This window comes from Nelusetta ayraudi, unplaced genomic scaffold, assembly GCF_046127955.1.
Source record: "Nelusetta ayraudi isolate G7.1 ecotype Tasmania unplaced genomic scaffold, CSIRO-AGI_Nayr_v1 ptg000097l, whole genome shotgun sequence".
In the NCBI taxonomy this organism is placed as follows: Eukaryota; Metazoa; Chordata; class Actinopteri; order Tetraodontiformes; family Monacanthidae; genus Nelusetta; species Nelusetta ayraudi.
In genome coordinates, this window is record NW_027466147.1 from 2,705,358 (window position 1) to 2,726,297 (window position 20,940).

General features: G+C 42.3%; 1 protein-coding gene across 2 annotated transcripts; it reads right to left on the reverse strand.

Annotated features, from left to right (window-relative positions):
- Positions 1 to 1,630: 1,630 nt before the first annotated feature.
- LOC142902770 (matrix-remodeling-associated protein 5) lies at positions 1,631 to 19,968 on the reverse strand. Of its 2 annotated transcripts, none has more exons than XM_076048193.1 (17): positions 19,539 to 19,968; positions 15,736 to 15,861; positions 15,220 to 15,347; positions 13,692 to 13,821; positions 12,334 to 12,572; positions 12,112 to 12,263; positions 8,717 to 11,734; positions 8,335 to 8,600; positions 7,879 to 8,155; positions 7,588 to 7,788; positions 6,709 to 7,227; positions 6,411 to 6,582; positions 5,541 to 5,807; positions 5,293 to 5,419; positions 4,830 to 4,910; positions 3,268 to 4,411; positions 1,631 to 2,956 (listed from the first exon to the last, which is right to left on the reverse strand). In XM_076048193.1, the coding sequence occupies exons 2-17, from the start codon at positions 15,820 to 15,822 to the stop codon at positions 2,403 to 2,405; spliced, it is 7,362 nt and encodes a 2,453-aa protein (XP_075904308.1). In that variant the 5' UTR covers positions 15,823 to 15,861; positions 19,539 to 19,968; the 3' UTR covers positions 1,631 to 2,402. The 2 variants fall into 2 exon arrangements, with proteins under 2 accessions (XP_075904308.1, XP_075904307.1); XM_076048192.1 differs by having other exon boundaries at positions 7,588 to 7,791.
- Between the last annotated feature and the right edge of the window lie 972 nt (positions 19,969 to 20,940).

Sequence of the window (20,940 nt, forward strand, 5' to 3'; positions counted from 1 at the left end):
CTCTCGATGCAGTTCACTGAAGCGGGCTTCAGATGCAGTCGTCCAATAGGGTTTGTAATGATCCACTCTTCTTTAAAAAAAAAAAAAAAAAACTCCAGAGGAGCTATTTTTATGCAAAAAATCAACACCAGCTACAACAGAGGGGCTGCTGGGTAAACTGACTATTATCGGCATCGTTCTCTGGAGATATTGATCTGATGTTAACTCTGCTAACAGCTTATGTTTAACCACATTAAAACACACCTGTATTTGTTCATACAATACAATAATAATAACACAATCTATCTATATCTATATCTTTCCAACTCATCACTTTAATCAGCAGTGATTCTTGCACTGGCCATTCCCCTCACAATCATCTCACTTCCTGTCCTGATTTCGTTGTCTTTGTCTGTTTAGTTTTGCACTTCAAAATAGTCTTTTTATTGTACATATACAGTTAATTTGTATTTTAAGATATTTTACCTTGTCAGTCTGTTGATTTGTAACTGCTCATCTTACTTTAACGCAGTCCACTTCCCCTTTACTTTATTTTCTTTTTTAGATTTTAGTGGCCTTGTTGGGCTTTATTTTTCTTGTGCGAGTGCTGCAACGTAATTAACTTCACCGTGGGATTAATTCTGACTCGGATTTAGAATTTGTACAGAAAAACCACTCAGGTGAAGAGAAAGAAAATCACAGTCTAGTGTCACTTTCCAAGCGGAACCCGCCCGTCTCGGAATGTTTTTTGTTTGTTTGTTCTTAAGCTGCGTTTGCCTTTTGAAGACATGCACTGTAACTCTGCAAGGTGCTGTTGTGAGCTTTAGCCTTATTCTCTTATGTTCACCAACAGCTGAACACACACACGCTTGTGCGCACTCTCTGTCTGCTGGTGTCGCACTCAAATGCTGACAGAAACACCAAACACTTGCGCTTGTTCTCTCACCAAGTAAACGTTTCTCTTCCCTATAGTCGCTCACACACACACAGACACGCTTGAGTGTGTTGAATAATCCTCAACACACAGACACAATCTCTTCCTCACAGACATACACTCTCTCTTTTTCATTTAAAGAGACACACATAAGCTCTTGCACACACGCGCACGCACACACACACACACACACACACACACACACACACACACACACACACACACACGCTTTCGTGCTATTTCGAAACAATCCCAATGGTTGTGTCTGACAAAGCTCCCTTCTTCCCCAGTCAAAAGCCCGTTTATCCTTCGCCAAGTCTCAGAGGGGCATTCATATTCTGGTGAAACCGAGGAGGAATAGTTACGCACATTTACATACAGTGTACACACACTTGGAGGGATTTGAAAAAGTGCCACAACTAATAGTTAAAAGACTGTGGTCACTGATGCAAGCCGATGGCAGCGACTGAAATGAGCGATTACAGCAGCGTTATGGTAATTTGGGATCCCCTCCACAATGTCCAGCAAACAGCAGCAGTCGTGACTGCAAGACAGCATCTTGTAAAGGGAGCAGGCAGCTGCTGCTGCTACTACATCCACAGACAAGGGGGGTGGGGGGAACAAATTCTGGGAAATATGCAAAAAAAATTTGTTACTGTTACGTATTAGTATTAACAACACAACCTGTACAAAATACAAACAGTGGGCTTTATTTTTTTGGACTTATAAATTACATATTTGCAGTTTCATGTGCATCTTTGTTTGTATTCTTGTCTGCCAAATGTAGCTATTTCCTCTCAGCATGCACAGCACCCAATTCTCATTAAATGACATTGGTTACATTGTAGTCACTAACACTGACACAAATTAACATTATTTTAATTCATTTGAATTTATTGCAAATGAAAATTTGGTAAAGTGTCTGGATTAGTGTTTGGACAAATGGCACTGCTATCTTTTTTTTTTTTTTGAAGTGTGATGCCATCAACACATAAAATAATTGTAAGAGGTATCTAATGTATTCTGTGTAAATCGGTGCACTCGGGCATACGTGGCCCTTTGAGCTGTGGAATTTCTCTCATACCACTGTGAATTTGTTTTGCAAGGTAAAACTCTTATTTATATAAGAAGGTGATAATGGAAAAAGCAAAAAACTGAAACTGAGGATAGACACACGTTAAGGAAATGAAAAAAATATTTGAAATAAAGAAAGAAGTTAAGAACTGAAAGTTTTTAAGGACATTTACATTACAAACTGAGGTACTATACTCGAAAAGAGCAACATTTATATGCTACATCTAACATAGCTTAACCACATGCCCATATTTGAAGCATCGCAGGGTATCCTGATCCAGCAGTCAGTTTCTGACTCTTCTGAGTCACTATGCTTTGAAAAAAAAATTCTTGGTGGAAAATAAAATTCCCACTCATTCCTCAGTATTTTTTTGCTGTTCTTCTGTTTGTCAAAGACCACATGACTGACTCAAACTCAGAATACTTGCAGGTAAGTTGACTTGAAGTCAGTTCCGAGAGCATTCTTAGCATTACATTTGTATATGCCAGAGTGTGTAAGTACAGGATTCTGAATGACCAGACTGCCCTCCTCGGTCATGAAGATCCCTCCTTGCACCATAAAGCGACTATGTGGGACAAGCGTGGTGCGTCCTGGCAGTGTCCATGAAATATCAGGCTTGGGAGTACCTGTGCCGATGCAGTTTAATGTCACTGGTAATCCCCGACTGACTCTTGTAATCGAAGCTAATGCACTGGTGATGCGCGGTGGGAAAACCATCACCGAGACCGGGTAGGGCATCACTGATGAGCCAAAAGAGTTGGAGGCTTTGCAAGTGTATGTTCCTCTGTCAAAGGTGGCCACCTGCCTCACTTGGAGTGTCCCGTTGGCGAGCAGAGATACCCGTCCAACGTTTTGGAGTTTGTCCAGAACGACGCCGTTGGGTAACGTCCACGTGATTGATGCCTGTGGCCAGCCGTCTACGGTGCAAGGAAGGTTGAGATTTTGGCCGTAGGTTATCCTCACCCCACCTGGTAAAGTATATTTTCACATTTTATCATTTATCATTTACCATTGTAATACTCATTCTTACCTAGAGGCAAAGCAAATTCTTGTGTCTTTGCCATTCAATTGTCACCACAAATTTTAAATTTGCCATACCGAACAAGTTTTTATGTGCGAGTGCATGCACACATAGACTTTTAAGTTAGTATACATTATGCCCGTGACTAGTTGTGCCTCTACAACTCAAAGTCCTTAATGATTGTAATTCTTAATTGACTAAATCAAAAGTTGTTTTTTTTTAAAGGATTAAAAAAAAAAAAAAAAAAAAAAAACCTACCTGTAGATCCTCTGATCACTGGCTTTCTGCCTGCTTCCAGAGCGTAGCGCTTCTCCGCTTGGCCTGCCACATTCTTGGCGACACATCGGTACACTCCTTTGTCACTTACAACAGGTTGAGAAATGTGAAGGGTTCCATTACTCAGATGGTGCATGAAGCGCTGCAGCCTAACACCAGGTGCCAACGCTGCTCCGTTGGGTAGGATCCATGTGAACTCTGGGTTAGGTTTACCGCGAGCAGGGCACTCTAGGCTGATCAGACCACTGGATTGCTTTAATGGTAAGATCTCAATGTTAGGAACAAGAAAACTGGGTTTCTCGGCCAAAGACGCCACGTCTAGGTTCACTAAAAGGGAGGCTTCGCCAAGATTGGATTTGGCCATACACAGGTACTGTCCTTCATCCGTTTTCCTCACACCTCTCAGCTCCAAGCTGCCGTTTCGATGGACTTGGAAGCGACCTCCCAGGTAAGGTGTCGGGAGCGAGAGTCCAGAAGGAGTGACCCACCAGACTCTTGGCACAGGTTTGCCCTCAGCTCTGCAATCCAGTAGTGATGTTTGGTAGAAGACGGCCAAAGCCCTTGTGATGCTTTTTCCTTTCATACCGCTGATTGAGGGCTTCTGGGGTTCAACTTCAAGCCACACGTTTTTAACATCGTCACCAAAAGGATTTCGTGCCACACACACGTATTTCCCTTCGTCATCCAATGTCACTTTTTTCACCAACATTCCATCTTCCAAGATCTGAAATCTGTCCGAGGGCATTGATATCATTTCATTTCTTGGTGAGATCCACATGATGTTCGGTGAAGGTTCTCCTATTGCTACACAGCCTAATTTAGCAGATTCTCCCAATTTTACGGTAACAAGTGACTGTGATTTCAGTTGAATCTTGGGAGCGTCTGGCCCCACTGTCACGCTCACTTTCCTCTCATCCTTGCCCAGTTTGTTCCTAGCATAACAAGTGTAGTCACCCTCATCTCTTTTGCCCATTTGCTGTAGAAGTAAAGTTCCATTTCCAAAAATTACATAGCGACGACTGCGAAGGCCATTGTCGTCTGACTGAAGTGCGTTGTTGATCAAGGTTCCATCGGGAAGACTCCAGGAGACTTCTGGATTGGGAAGACCTGTTACAACACAGTCCACCTGAAAGTAAAGGATGGATTGTGACCATGTCCATAATATGCAGTCCTGTTTGTCTCAAACTCGCAACTTTGTGTTCCTCCAAAATACCTACAGCAGAATCAATTTTAAGTATTGCTCAAGTTCATTCATATGCCACCTGCATTTTCCATTTAAGAGTCACATGCATGTATTTTTCCCAAGAAACATCTCTATTTCTAGACAAACTAGGCCTGATAAGTCTATGAGAAAATTAGGTGATATTTTTTGGCTGGGGTGTTTGTTTTTACATGTTGGAGTCACTCGCCATAGTAGGCTTCCCCTAACCCATAGAAGGAAATCAATAGTAATTAGAACTTCATCTATCTTCATCACTCTAAGATAAATAAGAGAAGCTGATATATACACAGATAGACAGATGGCTGGATGGATGTATAGCTACCTGGAAAATTTCTCCAAAGGTGACCTGTGTCTGTGCAGTCCTCACATGCTCAATTCTGGGAGGGGTCATCAACACATCGACCTGATACATGAAGACCAAATTGATTAAATAAACAATCAGCTGTAATACATACTCTTCAAGGAAAAACCCATCAGTTTCTTCTTTCACGCAGTCAAATTTTCAGCAAGTTTGAGCTAAAACACAGAGATCTGAAAAAACAACCATTCTTAATGTCAAAGGAGACGCCAATATGTAACTGAAACCACTCTAGCATGTGGAACACCTCAAGCCAGCCGTGACCACGTTGCTTTGGTGTATTTGCACAAGGATTCAAACCTCTTGTGAATAATAAATACAAATTAATTCATTACTCGATCATTAAGAACAAAAATGCCATAAACCTAAAAATCAAACTTTTTATGGAATACAGTTGGCAGAAGTTATTTTTCCCCTCTGTACATACATGAAAGAGCTCTACGTCCTCCCCGTTTGGCCGCTGAAAGGCACACAGATAATTTCCGCCATCCAACTCTGTTATCTGAAGTATCCTCAGAGTCCCATTGCGGAAGACTTTAATTGGTCTCTCTGGACTACAGGGAGATGGCAGAGAGTAAAGTTTAGGTCAAAGGTCAGTCAAGTTGAATGGAAACTAAAATATTTTAATATATGCGTGCTTCAGAATCACTCAGGAATTTACTTTAAGTCAATTACCTGTGCCGGTGCTCCACAATGATCTTGGAGGGTAGCTGCCAGAAGGTGCCTCTCGGGGATCCAAAAGACTCGGGACAGTGGAGGAAGACAGCGGAACCGTACATAGCTGAGACTGAGTGCTGACGTGATGGCACAGTTTGGTGCTGAGTGGGAGGGATTGGGAGAGGAGCAGGAGGTTGGCGAGAGAATGAGGGAACATCTGCCCTCACGTCCAGCAGGATGGTTCTTTTAGCTGTTCCCACGGGGTTGGAGGCCAGACACTCATACCTGTGAGAGGATCAAGGTTACTGATTCAACCATATGAGATTTGAAAAACCCGAGTACTGAAAACACAGGGGAACCTAAAATGTATGTATTTTTTCACAACAAAACTGTAAAAAAAAAAAAAAAAGGCCAGCATCCCATTCAAAAGCAAGCAGTCTGTACCCAAGTGAACAAAATCCCCTATTTCGCTTCACACAGTGCATTAATAGCTGCCCAACACCCACACGCACTATTACAATTTACACAAATCTGGGGATGAGGATGATACTTTACTGTCTTTAACATATTTTTTTTAATCTTACACAATTTGGCATATAATCAAAATACCTTATTCAAGAAAAACAATACCAAGGTAAATCTGAATTCTATGCATCAAATGGGGAGCGAAACACTGTATTTTTCAGCTCCAATATGTCTTTTTGCATTACTGACATGCCAACTAACACACCAAGTGTGAAAAGTGACAATTTTCACACTTCCAGACGGGCTTGTTTTTTCCTTGTTGCTGCACTAAAATGATCCCTTAAGAGTTGGCATGACTTCTACACCACAAGTTGAGTTGATTATCGCAGTAACATCTCTATTAACCAAAATCACACTTCATACCTGCCAGCATCACTTGGTGCAACATTCCTCACGTACAGTGTGCCATTGGGAAAGACAAACAGCCTGTTTCCAAGAAACTGTGTTGGCTTCACGAGTACTCCTGATGGAATTGTCCACTTCAGTGTGGGTGGTGGTTCACCCTTTACGAAGCAGTGCAAATACATACTCTTGCCTAATTGGATGCAATTTGTCAAACAGAACAATACTTTACTTGTTAATACAATCACATTACTGTGTTTACCAGAAAGGAATTTCTTGGGGGGAAAAAAAAAATACGACTTCACAGTTTTCTCTGTACCTGGTTGAATGATCATAGAATCCCTTGCATCCTCACCGATGCTTGGAGGCAGGGCAGCGACAAGGAGGTTGTAAGTGATTGTATCAGCACCTGCTGCGTTGCTTGCAATACATTTATACTCCCCTTTGCTGGAAAAATTGGGAGACTGAATTTGCAAGGATCCATTCTGAAGCAGAGAGGTGGGGGACAGGACAGTTTTGACATCCCCAATTTCACATACAAAAGTCCGGTCCGGTAGAATCCAGGAAATTTGTGCAGTCGGTTTTCCAGAAGCAGAGCAGTCAAGAGTGACAGTTTGGCCCAAGTAGACTGCTATATCTGTGGATTTAGGTGGCTTCATCTTGGGGGCCTCAGTCTGAACTGCTAAGGTGACGACCATGCGATCAGAACCAAACCTGTTGTGGGCAGTGCAGAGGTATTGCCCTCTGTCCTGAAGCTGGATGTTTTTAATAGCAAAAGTTCCATTTTGGAAGACTTCAAATCGGGGGCCATGCTTACTGTCAGCTGAGATGGTGGCACCTGCACAGGAAAATAAAGTGGATATAAAATGTTGTAAATGTGTTAAAAAGGTTACGTGTAATTAAAAAAAAACAAAAAAACAAGATGTGTCTCCGTGCAATCACTGCACGCACTTTTGGGGTTCCCTCATTGATAGCACACAAAAGATTTGCAGTCTTGTAGAACGCAAAAAATTACTCGCTCAGGCTAAGTTACATTAACTAAGACAGCCTTATGAAGCAGAGCCTCTAATTTCAAAAATACTATGCAAGCACACCACTTTAAAAATTCAATGTTACTCAATTTAGAACAGCATAAAGATGGATTCAGTGGTAGGAATATTTTTGTTGGTTTAATAGTGATTTGTTGTCATTATCTTACCCGTGGAGACTTTGGTCCATGATATGCTGGGTTTTGGATTTCCTGCTGCTTTACATGGCAGGAAAACATCACCCTCTGCCAGAACTGAGACGCTAGCTGAATTCAACATTGTAATGTGAGGCTTCATCCCAGCACCTCCTGCCTCCGTTAGCCAAGAAGCAGAGGGCTCAGGAGTGGGATGCTCAGAGCTAATTTGGCCTGCTGCTGACAGTGGGAGAAAATGATCAGAACAATATCAAATGCTAAAATTATTTTGTGAAAAAAAAAAGTATGCATTTGAAAACAAATTACCACGTATTGGCCATCGAGTCTCTTGCGAAACCTCAGGGCCAGCATGACGGTTGGACTGAGGGATGAAACTAGGAAGTGTCAGCGATGTGGGTTTCACAGGTTTAGGATGGTGTTGTGTGGTATAAGAAAAAACAGTAGGTACTGCTGGTATGATTATGGATGGTCTATGGAGGGAAGGATTGGGTTTAGGTGTCATCAAAGCCCCGGGGTTGTTGTAGCCAGGACGAGGCTTAGGTGTTGCCATCCTCCCAAGCTGAGTGAGTCGATCAAGCTGTGCCTAGAAGTTATCAAAAGCAATGGTAATCTTGGGGAAACTTGGCTTAGAATTGTGCAAATGTAAGATATGACATTTTACTGCCAGTAGTAGCAAGTACTTTACTTGATGTATTTAAAAAAAAAAAGTTTTTTAACATAGTCACACGCACCGGCCACCAACCAAACCTAGGCTCATCTTACCTGCCTGTATCGGTTTCTCAGTCTTGACAGAAATAGCTTATCCATGGTATGCATCTTGCCATCAGTGCGATGATTGTGATGGTGGTGATTGTATGGGAGAGAACTAGAAGTTGTGGATTTGGAGTTGACTGTGGCCCCAATGACTGAAGGTGTGGGCTTCACTGTTTCAGCTGAGATGTCTGGAGGGTTAGTGGCAACAGGAATTTGAGCCCAAGGGTGGGGTTGAAACCAGGGTCTCTGAGTGGATAGGAGCTGAGATCCAGGTCCTTGGAGCAAACAAATATATAAAAGGAAAATTGATTAAATGTAGTATTATCATGGTGGATAATGAGCAATCTTTTTTGTTGCAAGTATTATAACATTATATAGTAGTATTATTTACCTTGCCGAAGATGAGGTGCAGAACTCTGTCCAGGCCAGGTGGGGTAGAGTGGGTAAAAATTATGATGATGATGTTTCGAAGGCCAACGGGATAACGGAGGGGCTCCTGAATTGACTTGTTTGTGTTGTTTTCCAAGGCTTTTGTCTCCATTTGAATGGGGTCTCCCTGAGGGCATTGTTTGTCCTCCTCCCTCTTTGCTATGATGAAGCCATGGGTGCACCGGTTCCATTACTGGGAAAATGTGAGTCTCAGGCACAGCTTTTGGTTTAATTTCCTCTCTGTCGTGTATGTGTGATTCTCCTCCTGTTTTTTCTGTTGTAGCATTTATTCCAGTCTTTGAAAATGGAGTCCTTTCTTGGGTTTGTGGGTTTTGTTCTACTGGGGACTGGGGGCTCGGGCCTGATTTATTGTGTGTTGTCAATGTTTTGTCACCCTTTACATTATTTTGTGTAGCTACCTTCACCTTTAATTTTTCAGTGCTTTTAATCTCCATAGTGTGTTCGTGTGCAACTTTTATTGTTACTGCCTCCTGATTCTTTTCACTTTCAAGTGTAGCGTCTGTAACCTTTTCAGCAATTGGCATTCCATTCATGGTTCTTGACCTTTCAGTTATGTTTGGGTTTACAGCGTCACCCTCTTTCACTGTGCTTTTAATTGGATAAAGCAGATCACTGACTTTTGTCTGTGTAGTGGGAAAAATATGTTTATCAGAATCCTTTCCAATGGCCTTCTGGAATTTGATCAAACTTTTGTCAAGCTCATTAGTGTTAGAGTGCTCACTGTTTAAATGTTCCTCACTTCCTCCATGGGATTCTTCCTTCTCTGCTGTCTGATACTTTGCAGATGGCGAGGTTTGATCATTTCCAACTGTGGCAAAAGCTGGTGTGGTAATAGTTGTCTCAATAGTTGTTGTGCTAGTCTTCGTTGTTGGTAATGGTAGGACAGTGGATTGCGTGTTGTTGGATATCCTGTATAAGGAAGGTACATGCGGACGCAGCCTTCTCATTGGTGGTCTTCTACGTCTATAAGGTGGCCTTCGTCTGTTTGTCTGACCGGGTACAAGGTTATAGTTCCTTCTCCTGTCGTCATTGTGTTTTTTATCCGGCTGAGGGGTTTCGATAACATCTTTGGAAATAGGCATTTTGTTCATTCTTGGTTCATTGTGTTTGGTTTGTTCTGTGGTACTGGGGGGCAAAGTTTGAGAGAACTGTGGAGGACTCCCTGTTACACTGTCACGTCCCTTTGCTGATTTCTCCTTTGCAATGTACACCTTGGTTATGGATTCGGTCCTAGTAGGCAAATTTGTCGGTTCAGTGCTTATATCAGATGGAACAGCAGTGAGGTATGAGCTGTCTGTTGTAACAATTGTAGCACTAGTTGTAGAAGTAGATTCAGACAAACTTGTTGAGACAGACACTGTGTTTGGCTCAGTAATAGACCAGACTGTGGGTGGAACACTTGGCTTACTCTTAGCTTTTGTTATCATCTCTTCCCAACGATTTGGATCCAATTCCTTTATAGATACATTTGGTTTTCTCTTTGCACCATTTACTTGTATTCTTTTTGGTAATATGTAAGGCTTCTTTTTCTGTGTCCCTGCCTTGTTGGGGACCTTTGTTGCAAAAAGATGAACAGTTTCCTGGTAATCTCCTGAACCTTCTTCCTGTGCACCACTTGGGAGGTTATGCTGTTCTCTGTAAGTCTGCACATGGGGCCTATCAGAGGCCTTTACTCCTGTCACTTCAACCATGTGTGACAGCATATCAACACCATGCAGATTTGAGGCTAAGCAGCTGTATTCACCTGTGTCTTCCCTCATTGATCTCTGTACCACTAAAGTCCCATTTTCCATTACTTCTACTCTCCTTGTCTTTTGTGTGGGGAGCAGAGCTTGGTTTTTGGGCAGGTACCATACTGTCAGACTTGGTTGGACTGACTTTACTTCACATGGGAGAGAGAAAGATTGTCCATTTTCAACCACAATTTTCTCTCCATTAAAAGCAGTGGGGATGAGTGTACGTTCCTTTATGGTAAGCCTTATGGGCACCAAGTCCACGCCAGTCTTGCTTCTTACCATGCAATGATACAGACCTGAGTCAGACAGAGAAACGTTTAAAATTATAAGTTGTCCTCTCTCAGAAATTTTAATCTTATCATTCCCGTCTTCCACAACGGACAAATCAGGGAGAATCCACTCCAACTTCATTGCTGGGTCTGAAGTGATGAGACTGCATCCCAGGGTAGTCTTTGAACCCTCCAGTGCAGTTTGAATTTGCCCTGTTGTTCTTTTGCGAATTAGGGCCCAGGTGAAGTCATTGCCATCTTCCTGTCCAGCTCGGCTGCTGACATGCTTAGTGATTACAGTAGCAAACTCCATGACTAGTTTCTTACTACTTGTCTGCTGCCTGTTAAGCTTTAAAGTGACTTTAGGTTGAAGGAGCCATGAAGGTTCTGCTCCTAGATATCCTTTTAGATCAGTAAAATAAGGGGAATTCTCGTCCCTGAATTGATCATATTGATAGGTTAGCCCACTTGCATTTCCTCTCTCTTGGCCTCTCTCTAGTATAGCAGGGTATTCATAGTAATATGCAACCAATTGCCACAGATTCTGCAGCATTTCCCGGTCAATCTCACATTCCAGGGAAGTAACCAGTGATACATTGACGGTCAGTTGTCCAGGGAAAGTTGGATTCGCCATCCACGTCATGGCTGAACTGTCTCCAGGATGTCGTACTTCACATGCCACGTGTGCACTGTTTCCATGGCTGTCAGACAGAACAATTGTTAGACGTGCTAATGGCTTCTCAAAGTCACGAGTATAGGGCAAATCAGGCTCTGCCTCTAATTCAGCCCAAGCTGGATTGTCCTTTAGTTTGAGGGGAGACGAAAGAGCCGGCCTTTCACAGGTGAGCTTGTCAGGAGACAATTCGAGCAAAAGTGTTCCGTTAAGCATTTGAGGAGAGGAGCAGAGGGGGCAAATCTCACTTAAGCCACGCTCCTTCTTGCACTTTATTATTCCTTTGATAATGAGTAATCACAAGAGACATAAGAAGTCATTAGTCATTAAAATACATTATGTTCTGAATACACACACAATGATATATCATCAGCACCTTAGTTAGCATATGAGACTGGTTTAAATGACTTTCATGGACGACAAACAAGTCCACCACAAATCAATCAATCATTGCATACCGTTATCATTGTCACCACTGTCAATGAGATGATACCGGTAACAGATATTAGGAAGGCCAGTCAACAGAGTTAAGTAACTGGCGTTAAACAAAGAACCAATTGAATGGCTAACGAGGTAAGAAAGGGTAGAAGTGGTGACACCAATGTTATGCTATAGGATCAGATGTGCCGGATTAGAGGGCTGCGTGAAGTATCTCTACCTTCATGTGTGCTGCTCCACTGTAACAGCCAGCGTAGCTGACAGTCACAGGCCCAGGGGTTACTATGTAGAGTTAGGACTTCAAGCCTCGGTGCTGTCTGAAGTGCTGCAGCAGGGAGTTGCTCCAGAAGATTGTCTGACAGGTGTAGGTATCTAAGACAAACACATTGGTCAGCTTTGAGTATAAAAAAGTACTATTTTGATTTTTTTTTTCTTTTCTTACTTGAGTCCAGATGTCCAGAAGTTTCCCAGTACTGACACCGTAATAAATGTATGTGGGTGGATCTCCTTGAGGAGGTTTCCCTCCAGCTGCAGTAACTTAAGGGAAGTCAGGCCTGAGAAGGAGTACGGCTCGATGAAGTCAATGAGGTTGTGGTCCAGGTGAAGACGGATTAAGCTGACAAGGCCTTGAAAAATACCAGAGTTCACCGTAGTCAGCTTGTTGTAACTCAACTTCAAGATCTGGTGGACACAAGAACGAGACGCGTTATCATCACGTTTAAAAGAAATCATGGCCGCTAAAGTGAACTATCAAAAACAAACTGCATGTCATTAGTAGTTAGTGGTAGTTTATAATGAGAGCGGTTTGCTTACATTTGATCATTATTTAGGTAAGGGGAAAAACTACAAGAAAAGGGAACAGACGAAACTTTTTGAAAGTGGGCTCTCTTTTTGTGCATGTATGTATGTATGTATGCATGTGTGTGATGGTTGGGCTCTGTGTGACTGTGTGTGTTTGTGTGCATTTGTCTCAAAGTGGGTCAAATTGACCCCGACACCACCACACCATGGTTTAAGAGGGTTTGAAAAGGATTAAATTGAAAGAATTTAACGACTTCTTTAGGACTTTGCGGTGTCGGCTTTGTTGTCTGCTTGTACTTTCCAAGTCTTAAACTCTTAAATTGTTAACACCTACTCAGTATTATTGGTGGGCCGCAAGTTAAATATATATATAGTCAATAAATGACTGGACCTTCATGTTTGTTAATATTAACAGAAAGACAGCAGAATGACAGAACTACAAAAATATCATTGTTTGATATTGTGGAGTGCTTTCCATGGTTGCATCTGCTGGATATGGTGATTTTTATTGATTTGACATTTTAACATGATATCTTTATGATAATTTTTTTTTTGTTATATGGAATGTTGCAACATGCTTCCATGGTGTGGTACAACATTCCCCTTTCTTATATGTGACTTATAACCCTGATGCTAAGGCATTAAAAGTGAGCGTAACCTTTGTATAGACTTGCATGGCATTAGGGTTAGTGATAAGGCTGGAATTAGGGTTAGGGTTTCGGGGTTCCTCATGCCCTAGGAGCTCCAAATTTGGCGTGGGTGTGTCTTGAGGGCTCCCGATGAAAAAGCAAGTAGCCCCATGTCTCTCGGACAAAGTTGAACTTTGACCCCCATATACTAGTAAATTCTTTAGAATGTGTAACTTCTTAATGAAAATACTTTGGCCCATGTTGAGAGTAGCCATGCCAAAGGACCACACCATATTACACACACACACACACACACACACACACACACACACACACACACACACACACACACACACACACAAAAATCTACCTGTAGTGATCGCAGGCTGTAAAACGCTCCTGGCTCGATCGTTGTAATGTCATTGCCATGCAGCATGAGCATTTCCAGTCGCCTGAGCGACCTAAACTCTGAGCCCTCTACCATCGTCAGGCTGTTGTAGCTGTGTGTGAGAGAGAATGAACAGGACCAGTTATTGGGGTGAAAGTATAACAGTGGGTCAGTGGAGGTGTCAGGAATGGGGGGGCGGGGGGTGGGGGTACCAAACCTAGCCAGCAAACACTGATTATCTGCATGCTTAGGCAATGTGATCTTTCAAATACAGCTGCAAGGGAGCTAACCTGCCAACTTTAAATAGAATTTGATCAAAAAACTTTAAATGCATGAGGAGACAGAATGAGGACCACTTTATCTTTTACTGTTTGGAATTTGACCAATTTAGATTTGGCTCAGTGTTTTGAATTTCTGTCTGTAATATGTATTTCTTTGCTGTAAATAGTTTTACATCAGCACAGGGTCAGCGGTTGTGTTGCACAGGGCCACTGGATCTAATTACACCAGCACCCAAAACAAAAAGAGTTTTTGGAACACCCCTCCAAGTGAGATTGTGACAATAATATCAAGATACATGTTAATACATTATGATATTCATCCACCTTAATCAAAAAAATATTGATTGATTGTTGTATCGTATTGGTAACATATCGGCAATACTCTATTTACTTGGTATCTGATCAATATTAAATGTTGATCGACGCCAACTTATCTTAGCTTATCCAGCTGAGGTGAAGAAAAGCTTCTTGTAAAACCTGAAGCACTTCTCCCTGTTTGATATGTAAATAGGATTCCCCCCCCCCCGCCCCCTCTATTTCCTTTTGAAAGTTTGTCTACAATGATTAATCAGTGGCGAAGGTATTTGTTGTGCTTTAGGGCAATTAAACTACAGAAACACTACAGAACCCCATGTGGAGTTGATTAGACGATTTATTTCCTCTGGAGTCACTTTGGTACCACATGTTGCTGCTAAGGCCTTATTTACTTGCTCTAAAGCAGATGCTTTAAATTAAAGGGGCAATACGCGATTTTCATCGTTGTCAGATATGAGGTAATAAAAGTTGGTATGTGAACATCTCATGGTGTTATTGTATCTGGGGTAGAGCGTCACATCATACAACTGTTGTTATTGAGACTTTCCTATCCTACTGTGGACAAAGCTGGACCGGCCATGCGCGTTGCTGCTGACCTCATTGATGAATCCAGGGTCAGGTGGTTGACCTCTGATAAACCACTAGTAAACTACACTTTATGCTTTTTTTGTTAATTTTGAGGGGGAGGTCATATGAAAAGTAATTGAATGAAACACTTCTTGTTGCGCTCGGGATTGGAAACAATTGAAGAGAATGACGGTCATTTCCTGGTCAGCCAAAACGCTTCTGACAAATTCCCCACACCGCATTCCACGCAACTTCCTGTTGAGTGTTTTCATTTTTTTACCCCCATGGGCTGCTATTGACAAGAACGGCTTCAGCGCTTCTGTTTGCTCATGTGGTTTGAATCTTACCCCAGGTTGAGTCTCTCTGTGTCTTTGGGGAAGGTTTTTGGAATACTGCTGAGGTGCCTGAAAGTACAGTGGACCTCTTTGACACCTGGACAACTGCAGCTCCGAGGACAGGATGCGACAGCCCGTGTCTAAACAGAAGGAGAGGGTCCGAGAGAGTCAAGCAGCCGTTTTAATATACGTTTGTAAAATATAGACAAGCAATATTCAAATAAATAGATCATTTCAGACCTGTATAACAACGAGTGTGTTGATAGGTCTGAAGCATAGCATTTAAAGAAATATATAAGTAAAGTAAAGTTGTACCACTAGTAAGCCTTTTTGCATCCCTTTGAAATTGTGCCACATATTTAAGCAGCATGCATTTGTGGGTTGAGCAGCAGAGCTGAAAATGTGAATTTTTGTCAGATCTTCTACACCAATGGCAAACAGCCTACTCTGCTCTTTTGGGGGAAAAAAAAAAGAGTGCATAATAATGCGTGTCAGAAAAAAAAAGGTTGTTCTCTGGCAAAGACTTACCGATTGCCATAGCAGTGAGGAGAAGAGAAGCAGAAACCAGACTGCAGCCAACCTGCAGGAGATGTTGCTGTCCCACCACAGCGCCATGACTGGATGGCTGGCTGACCGCTCACGTCATCAATACACCTGAACGGGAAGAAAAGAGCGAATTACGCAGGAGACTGGAGATCGTGCTTTATTCTTTTGTAATGAGAACCGAAATATAATTTGACTTCAACAAGTTGACGGATGGAAAGAAGGGTTGTTTTAGCAATGAATAAAACATGTGTACGTACAATGTATTGAAAGGCCAATAATCACCTCCCTTGGTATTTCTTTGCTTAATAGTGCCAATGTTTTAATATAAAACTTAAGTCGTACTAGTAGGAGTAGTCCTAGTAGTAGTTACATGAAATATTAAGAGACAGAGAATGTGGAGGAAGGAAGAGAAGATTGACGGAATGAGAACCACTGCAATTTAAGTAGAGACAACCGTCAACTTTAAGCTGTGAGATCAATGAGCAGGAGAGCAGAACCACAATACTTCTCCATCAGCTCCTATGTTAAGAGTGCTGAACAAAATCCTGTTGTGCAAATCCTCTCCATTCAACTTAATCGTGTTCACACACGGGCAAATTAGTTAGCCATAAGCCTCTTCCCCAGGGCTACAGAGGACTGATTTTTAAACGTTTGAGATCATAGCACTTACCCACATATAAGGCACACTATTGTGAAGAAATTGGTTTAAAAAATAAATACATAAAAGAAGTAAAGGACTGGTAACAAGTTCCGCTGAACAAAACTCTTGCTCTGCATATTTGAAGTCATTAGAGGCCCGTTTGGGGCTTCTGGCTTTGAGAGGGTGATCTACCTAACAGCTGCGTGTGTGTGTGTGTGTGTGTGTGTGTGTGGCGTGCATGCAGATTCATAGTTATAATAATAATAATAGTAGTAGTACACATTGTTTCTCCTATATCTTGTACAAACAGGCATTCACATTCATAATTTGGACTTCCTATTCAAACATAGATTGACCTTATATCGACCTAATAATAAAGAGGTCCCAACTGGACCTGAATTTGTTTTACAGATTTCAGAGTAATGAGCTTCTACAGTTAGCTCTGACGGTAAGCATAAAACACAGGGCTGATGAAAATAATCAGACAAGTAAATATAACACTCAGAATTGAGCCTGAATAGTGAGTGAGTGAGTGCTTAGACTCACACGCTTCAGAGCAAGAGGCAATCCAAAGAATCTTTCACCGGATCCAGAGTTACAAAGATCATCTGGTGTATATACTAGCAGCGGGCCAGAGTTCATCACTCATGCAGAGACATTGTTGCAGACAGACTGGTGCAGTGGGAATTGCCGTCAGATGCCGGCGATGAGATTGTGTAAGGAGGACAGTGGTACAATTTCTATTTTTCGGGACAATGTTTATATATACACTCACATTTGCGCCTGCATTTATCAGATTTTTTTTAATTGACACAAAGAGCTTCCTACCACCATTCAGGGCAGAGTCACATGACCCGCCAGAAAAGACTGCAAAGTTCAATGAGTCACTGTTGGGGTCAAGGGTGGACCTTAAGTAGGATATTTGTGTTACAAGAGCTTGAACCTGGGTCCTCTGGGCTTGAGATCTCTAATGACTTTCACATCTTGTGTATAGAGCAGTTGAGGTTCATGTCTAACACTTGACAAAGCCAGTAGCTGCCACCAGTCTTGAGTCAATGGCTCAATGAACATCTCCTTTCCTTTTAAACTGCAGTCATAATATTTGACCGGTGTAGGACATTTTAGAAGTTTTATAGGGTATCACACATAGCCTTCATCTTTTAAAAAGCCAGAGTAAGACCACAACAGGATGATGCATCAGCTCCTGCCTTGACTTTACAGAGCAGTAAAGGTGCCACTTCAGTCCGTCTGGAGAATTTGAAGCGCTACGATGATCACAGATCAACGGCGTCAGCCACCAAGCTCGGTGCCGTCGCCCTCCTCAAATTGCTTTAGCAGAGCGGCTGTCCATGTGCTTCAGAAGCAGAAAGAGCGTATTGGGAAAACAACAGAGGATGTCCTACAAGACTGAGTTCGAAAGAGAGGAAGTATAATAACATTAAAAAAAAAACTGGAAGGGAAACCATACCATGGAGGAGAAGCCATCAGATTGCATAAGGTGGAGAAAGAGAAAACAGATGAACCTACAGCGAAAGAACACGAGCGCTGCTCAGCAATATTATGTTAACAGCAACTGGTTCATATCGCAACTTGCAATAACTTCCTCTGAAAGATTGCCCTTGAGTGTTGCTGTAAGAAGTTTCAACTGTGGGTCAAGGCGAGGAGACGAAATTGAAATGGTCAAATTTGATGGGACGAGCTGAATGCTATGACAAAGACTGACAAAAGTCCAGCCATTCTCTGTATTGGGTGGCATATGTACTGTATGAACATATATGTACTGTACTAAGAATGTTGTGCAGGAACTGCACATGTTGTATTAAGTGCAGGAAGTGACTTTTCTTCTTTTTGGGTCTTTGACTGACAGCATCGTTTGCATAAGTTTGCACGATGCTCTGACATCTTTAACACAAGAATGTCTCGCCAACAAGTTGGCTGCACTGTGACAGAACTCATCTCGCTGGATTTGTCTGAGGATTTGTCTTTCTGAGGGTTGCGTCTAGATGCAGATGTTGGGGAGACTTCTCAGCCAATGGGCTACTTTTCATTAGTGTGTCATGAAGCAAAACCTTTTCACTTCACATTGTGACTAGATGACAAAACAAAAGTGCTCTGCACGGACGTGCATGGATTGCTTTAATCAATCCCGGATGAGGATTCCTCTGTCATTTGCGTTCCAAGGCTGTAAATCTCCCATAGTTTTCATGTCTTGCTACACTGACACATACAGAAGCAAGTCTGCAATGTTTTGCACAGTCAGGGGCCGAGTCTGGCAAGTTCTGATCCGTGTCTAGTTGGCTTTTATTCTGAGAGTAGTCCAGCCTTTAATCATTAAAATCAAAACTGCCATGTAGCCCCTAACACTGTTGGTGCCGACAGGACTTCAATGCACTTCGCCAAAGGGCCGGGGACGAGTAAACAAATGTGCCCAGCAAACAAACTGCATCGAAATAATTTTCTGTCTCATGCACTGCATGTGAAATGTAAATATTTGCAATTTCAACTGTTCTTTGAAGATAATGGGATGCGGACCCTTTGCTCTTACGGCCTTTTGATGAGGACCAAACATGTTGCATGTAGGGCATCAAAATAACAAAGTTCCCAAAGGAAACAACATCTATTTTGCATTTTCTATCTGAATATAAAAGCGCAATAACATCTTGTGCACATTTATTATTTGTTTATTGATGAACTGACGTAGGCCAATCCCTAACCCTATTTACAAAGTATGAATATGAAAACATTTTAAACTGTTGTGGGTAATTATTTATTGTAAAGTGTTACCAAAAACACTCTTTCCACTGCCAACGTCACTGACGTCAACCAACGGCAGACATGCAGCCATGCCAACTCATCCATCGCACAGCAGCGAGTATGATATCAAATTTCAGACTTGATGATATCTTTTGAATGTGCCATAACAAATCCTCCATTAAAACTGCCTCTGTTGTAACCTGCAGACTACATCAAAGTATTTTATGAAAGTGAGGACAATTGATAGTTGCCCACACACTGGTAGGAAACAGTGCAGAGTCCCAAACACGTTTTCAATGAAAATGTCAATATTGGAGGCTAGCTGTTGACAGGATACTAACTTTCTCTTACATCTGGTAGTTAAAAAAAACAAAACGTAATTGTGACTCACCTGCAAATGCCTCCGGAAAGTGGTGGAAGTGCACATAACAGAAGGTTTTCTGATATGAGGCCTTCTGCTGTTCTTGTTGACAAGGAGAGTTGAACTTTTACAAGAAAAAACAGGCGTGAAAAGTATCCAAGTGGATGTTTCCAGTCCTTGCTGATTGCAGACTTGTAAAGCCACTGAGGTCCTGGAGAGGGGATGGAGCTGCGTGTGTCTGTGTGTGGGAGAGAGAGAGAGAGTGGAACAGACTGACACTCTGTTGGTCCTGAAGGCATCTGGATTTCAGATCAGCCTCTTCCTCCGTCTCCCTCTGAACCAGTGCGGCCAGGAATGCTGCTCCTCCGTGCGTCTCACCCTTCCACACCTTCGCTCCTTCCTTCACCTCCTCCGTTCATCTCTCTGAGACTCCTGAAGGCAACCCTGTTCGAAAACACTATCGCTTTAGTTTGCTTCTTCTTTCCCTTCTGTTTGCCTTCCTCGTTCTTTCCGCCTCCGCTTTCTTTCACTGCTTTCCCTCCGTCTGTTTTTCTCTTTACACGATCTCACCTTTCCAATCCCACCCCCCTCCGCCTCCCACCCTTCTTTCTACAACTTGAGGTACAGGACGGCTTCCGAAACACAGATTAGTCAATTGTACTGGTCTGTCTGTGCGAAAGCAAGCCTGTGCCAGTAGCTGCAAAACACAAACTTGCTGGCAGGCAAGTGTTACTCATGTTATTCAAGCTGCAGATCAAAAATTGATAGTACAATACGCAGGATGGGGAAGATTTTAGCAGTTTTATTGTCCCGTAAGCTCCAAGAACAGCATGCAAGACCTGCAGCATTGAAACGCCGTGGCATACTTTAGCGGTGTTGACACACTGGTGAAAAGGATTACAGAGGATTTTTTTTTTGCTGCAGAAATGTAAAGTCTGGCCCTTTCATAATGGGATCGTGGGTGGTGGTATGCAACAGGGGGGGAAAAAAAAGGGGGTCTTTAGCAAATCGTATACGTTCACTCTGTAATAGGTTTGATCTTGTTGGTACCATTTGGAAACACTTAAGTCACTGACCTAGTCATTGGCTGCCAAGCTCTAAACAAATGGACCCTATATGAATGGGCCTTTTGTAACAGTGCGGTAAGACGCACCGATGATAACGCAGCCGTTTTGTGGATCTGCTCCACCTCTTTTTTTCACTTTTGTGTTTGGCCCGTTTTTCATGTGGAAGAAAGGAATGGGGGTGTCCACAAAATCGTAAACTCATTGACTGTTGAGATTCCACATTATTGGAATACAAATAGCATTTATTCCGAGGAAGAGTTACTATTGATTTTGACATCTCTCAGCATGGTTGCAGTGATTTGGCCATTCTGGCCTCAGACTAACACCACATTTTCACTGCAAGGATTTTAAATTTCCACCTAAAA

Coding starts and splice junctions, on each gene's coding strand:
- LOC142902770 (XM_076048192.1), bottom strand. CDS start 15,822: ATGGCGCTGTGGTGGGACAGCAACATCTCCTGCAGGTTGGCTGCAGTC. Junction 6,583..6,708: donor TTCTATGATCATTCAACCAG/GTACAGAGAAAA, acceptor GCATCCAATTAG/GCAAGAGTATGTATTTGCAC. Junction 4,911..5,292: donor AGGACGTAGAGCTCTTTCAT/GTATGTACAGAG, acceptor TTCATGTATCAG/GTCGATGTGTTGATGACCCC.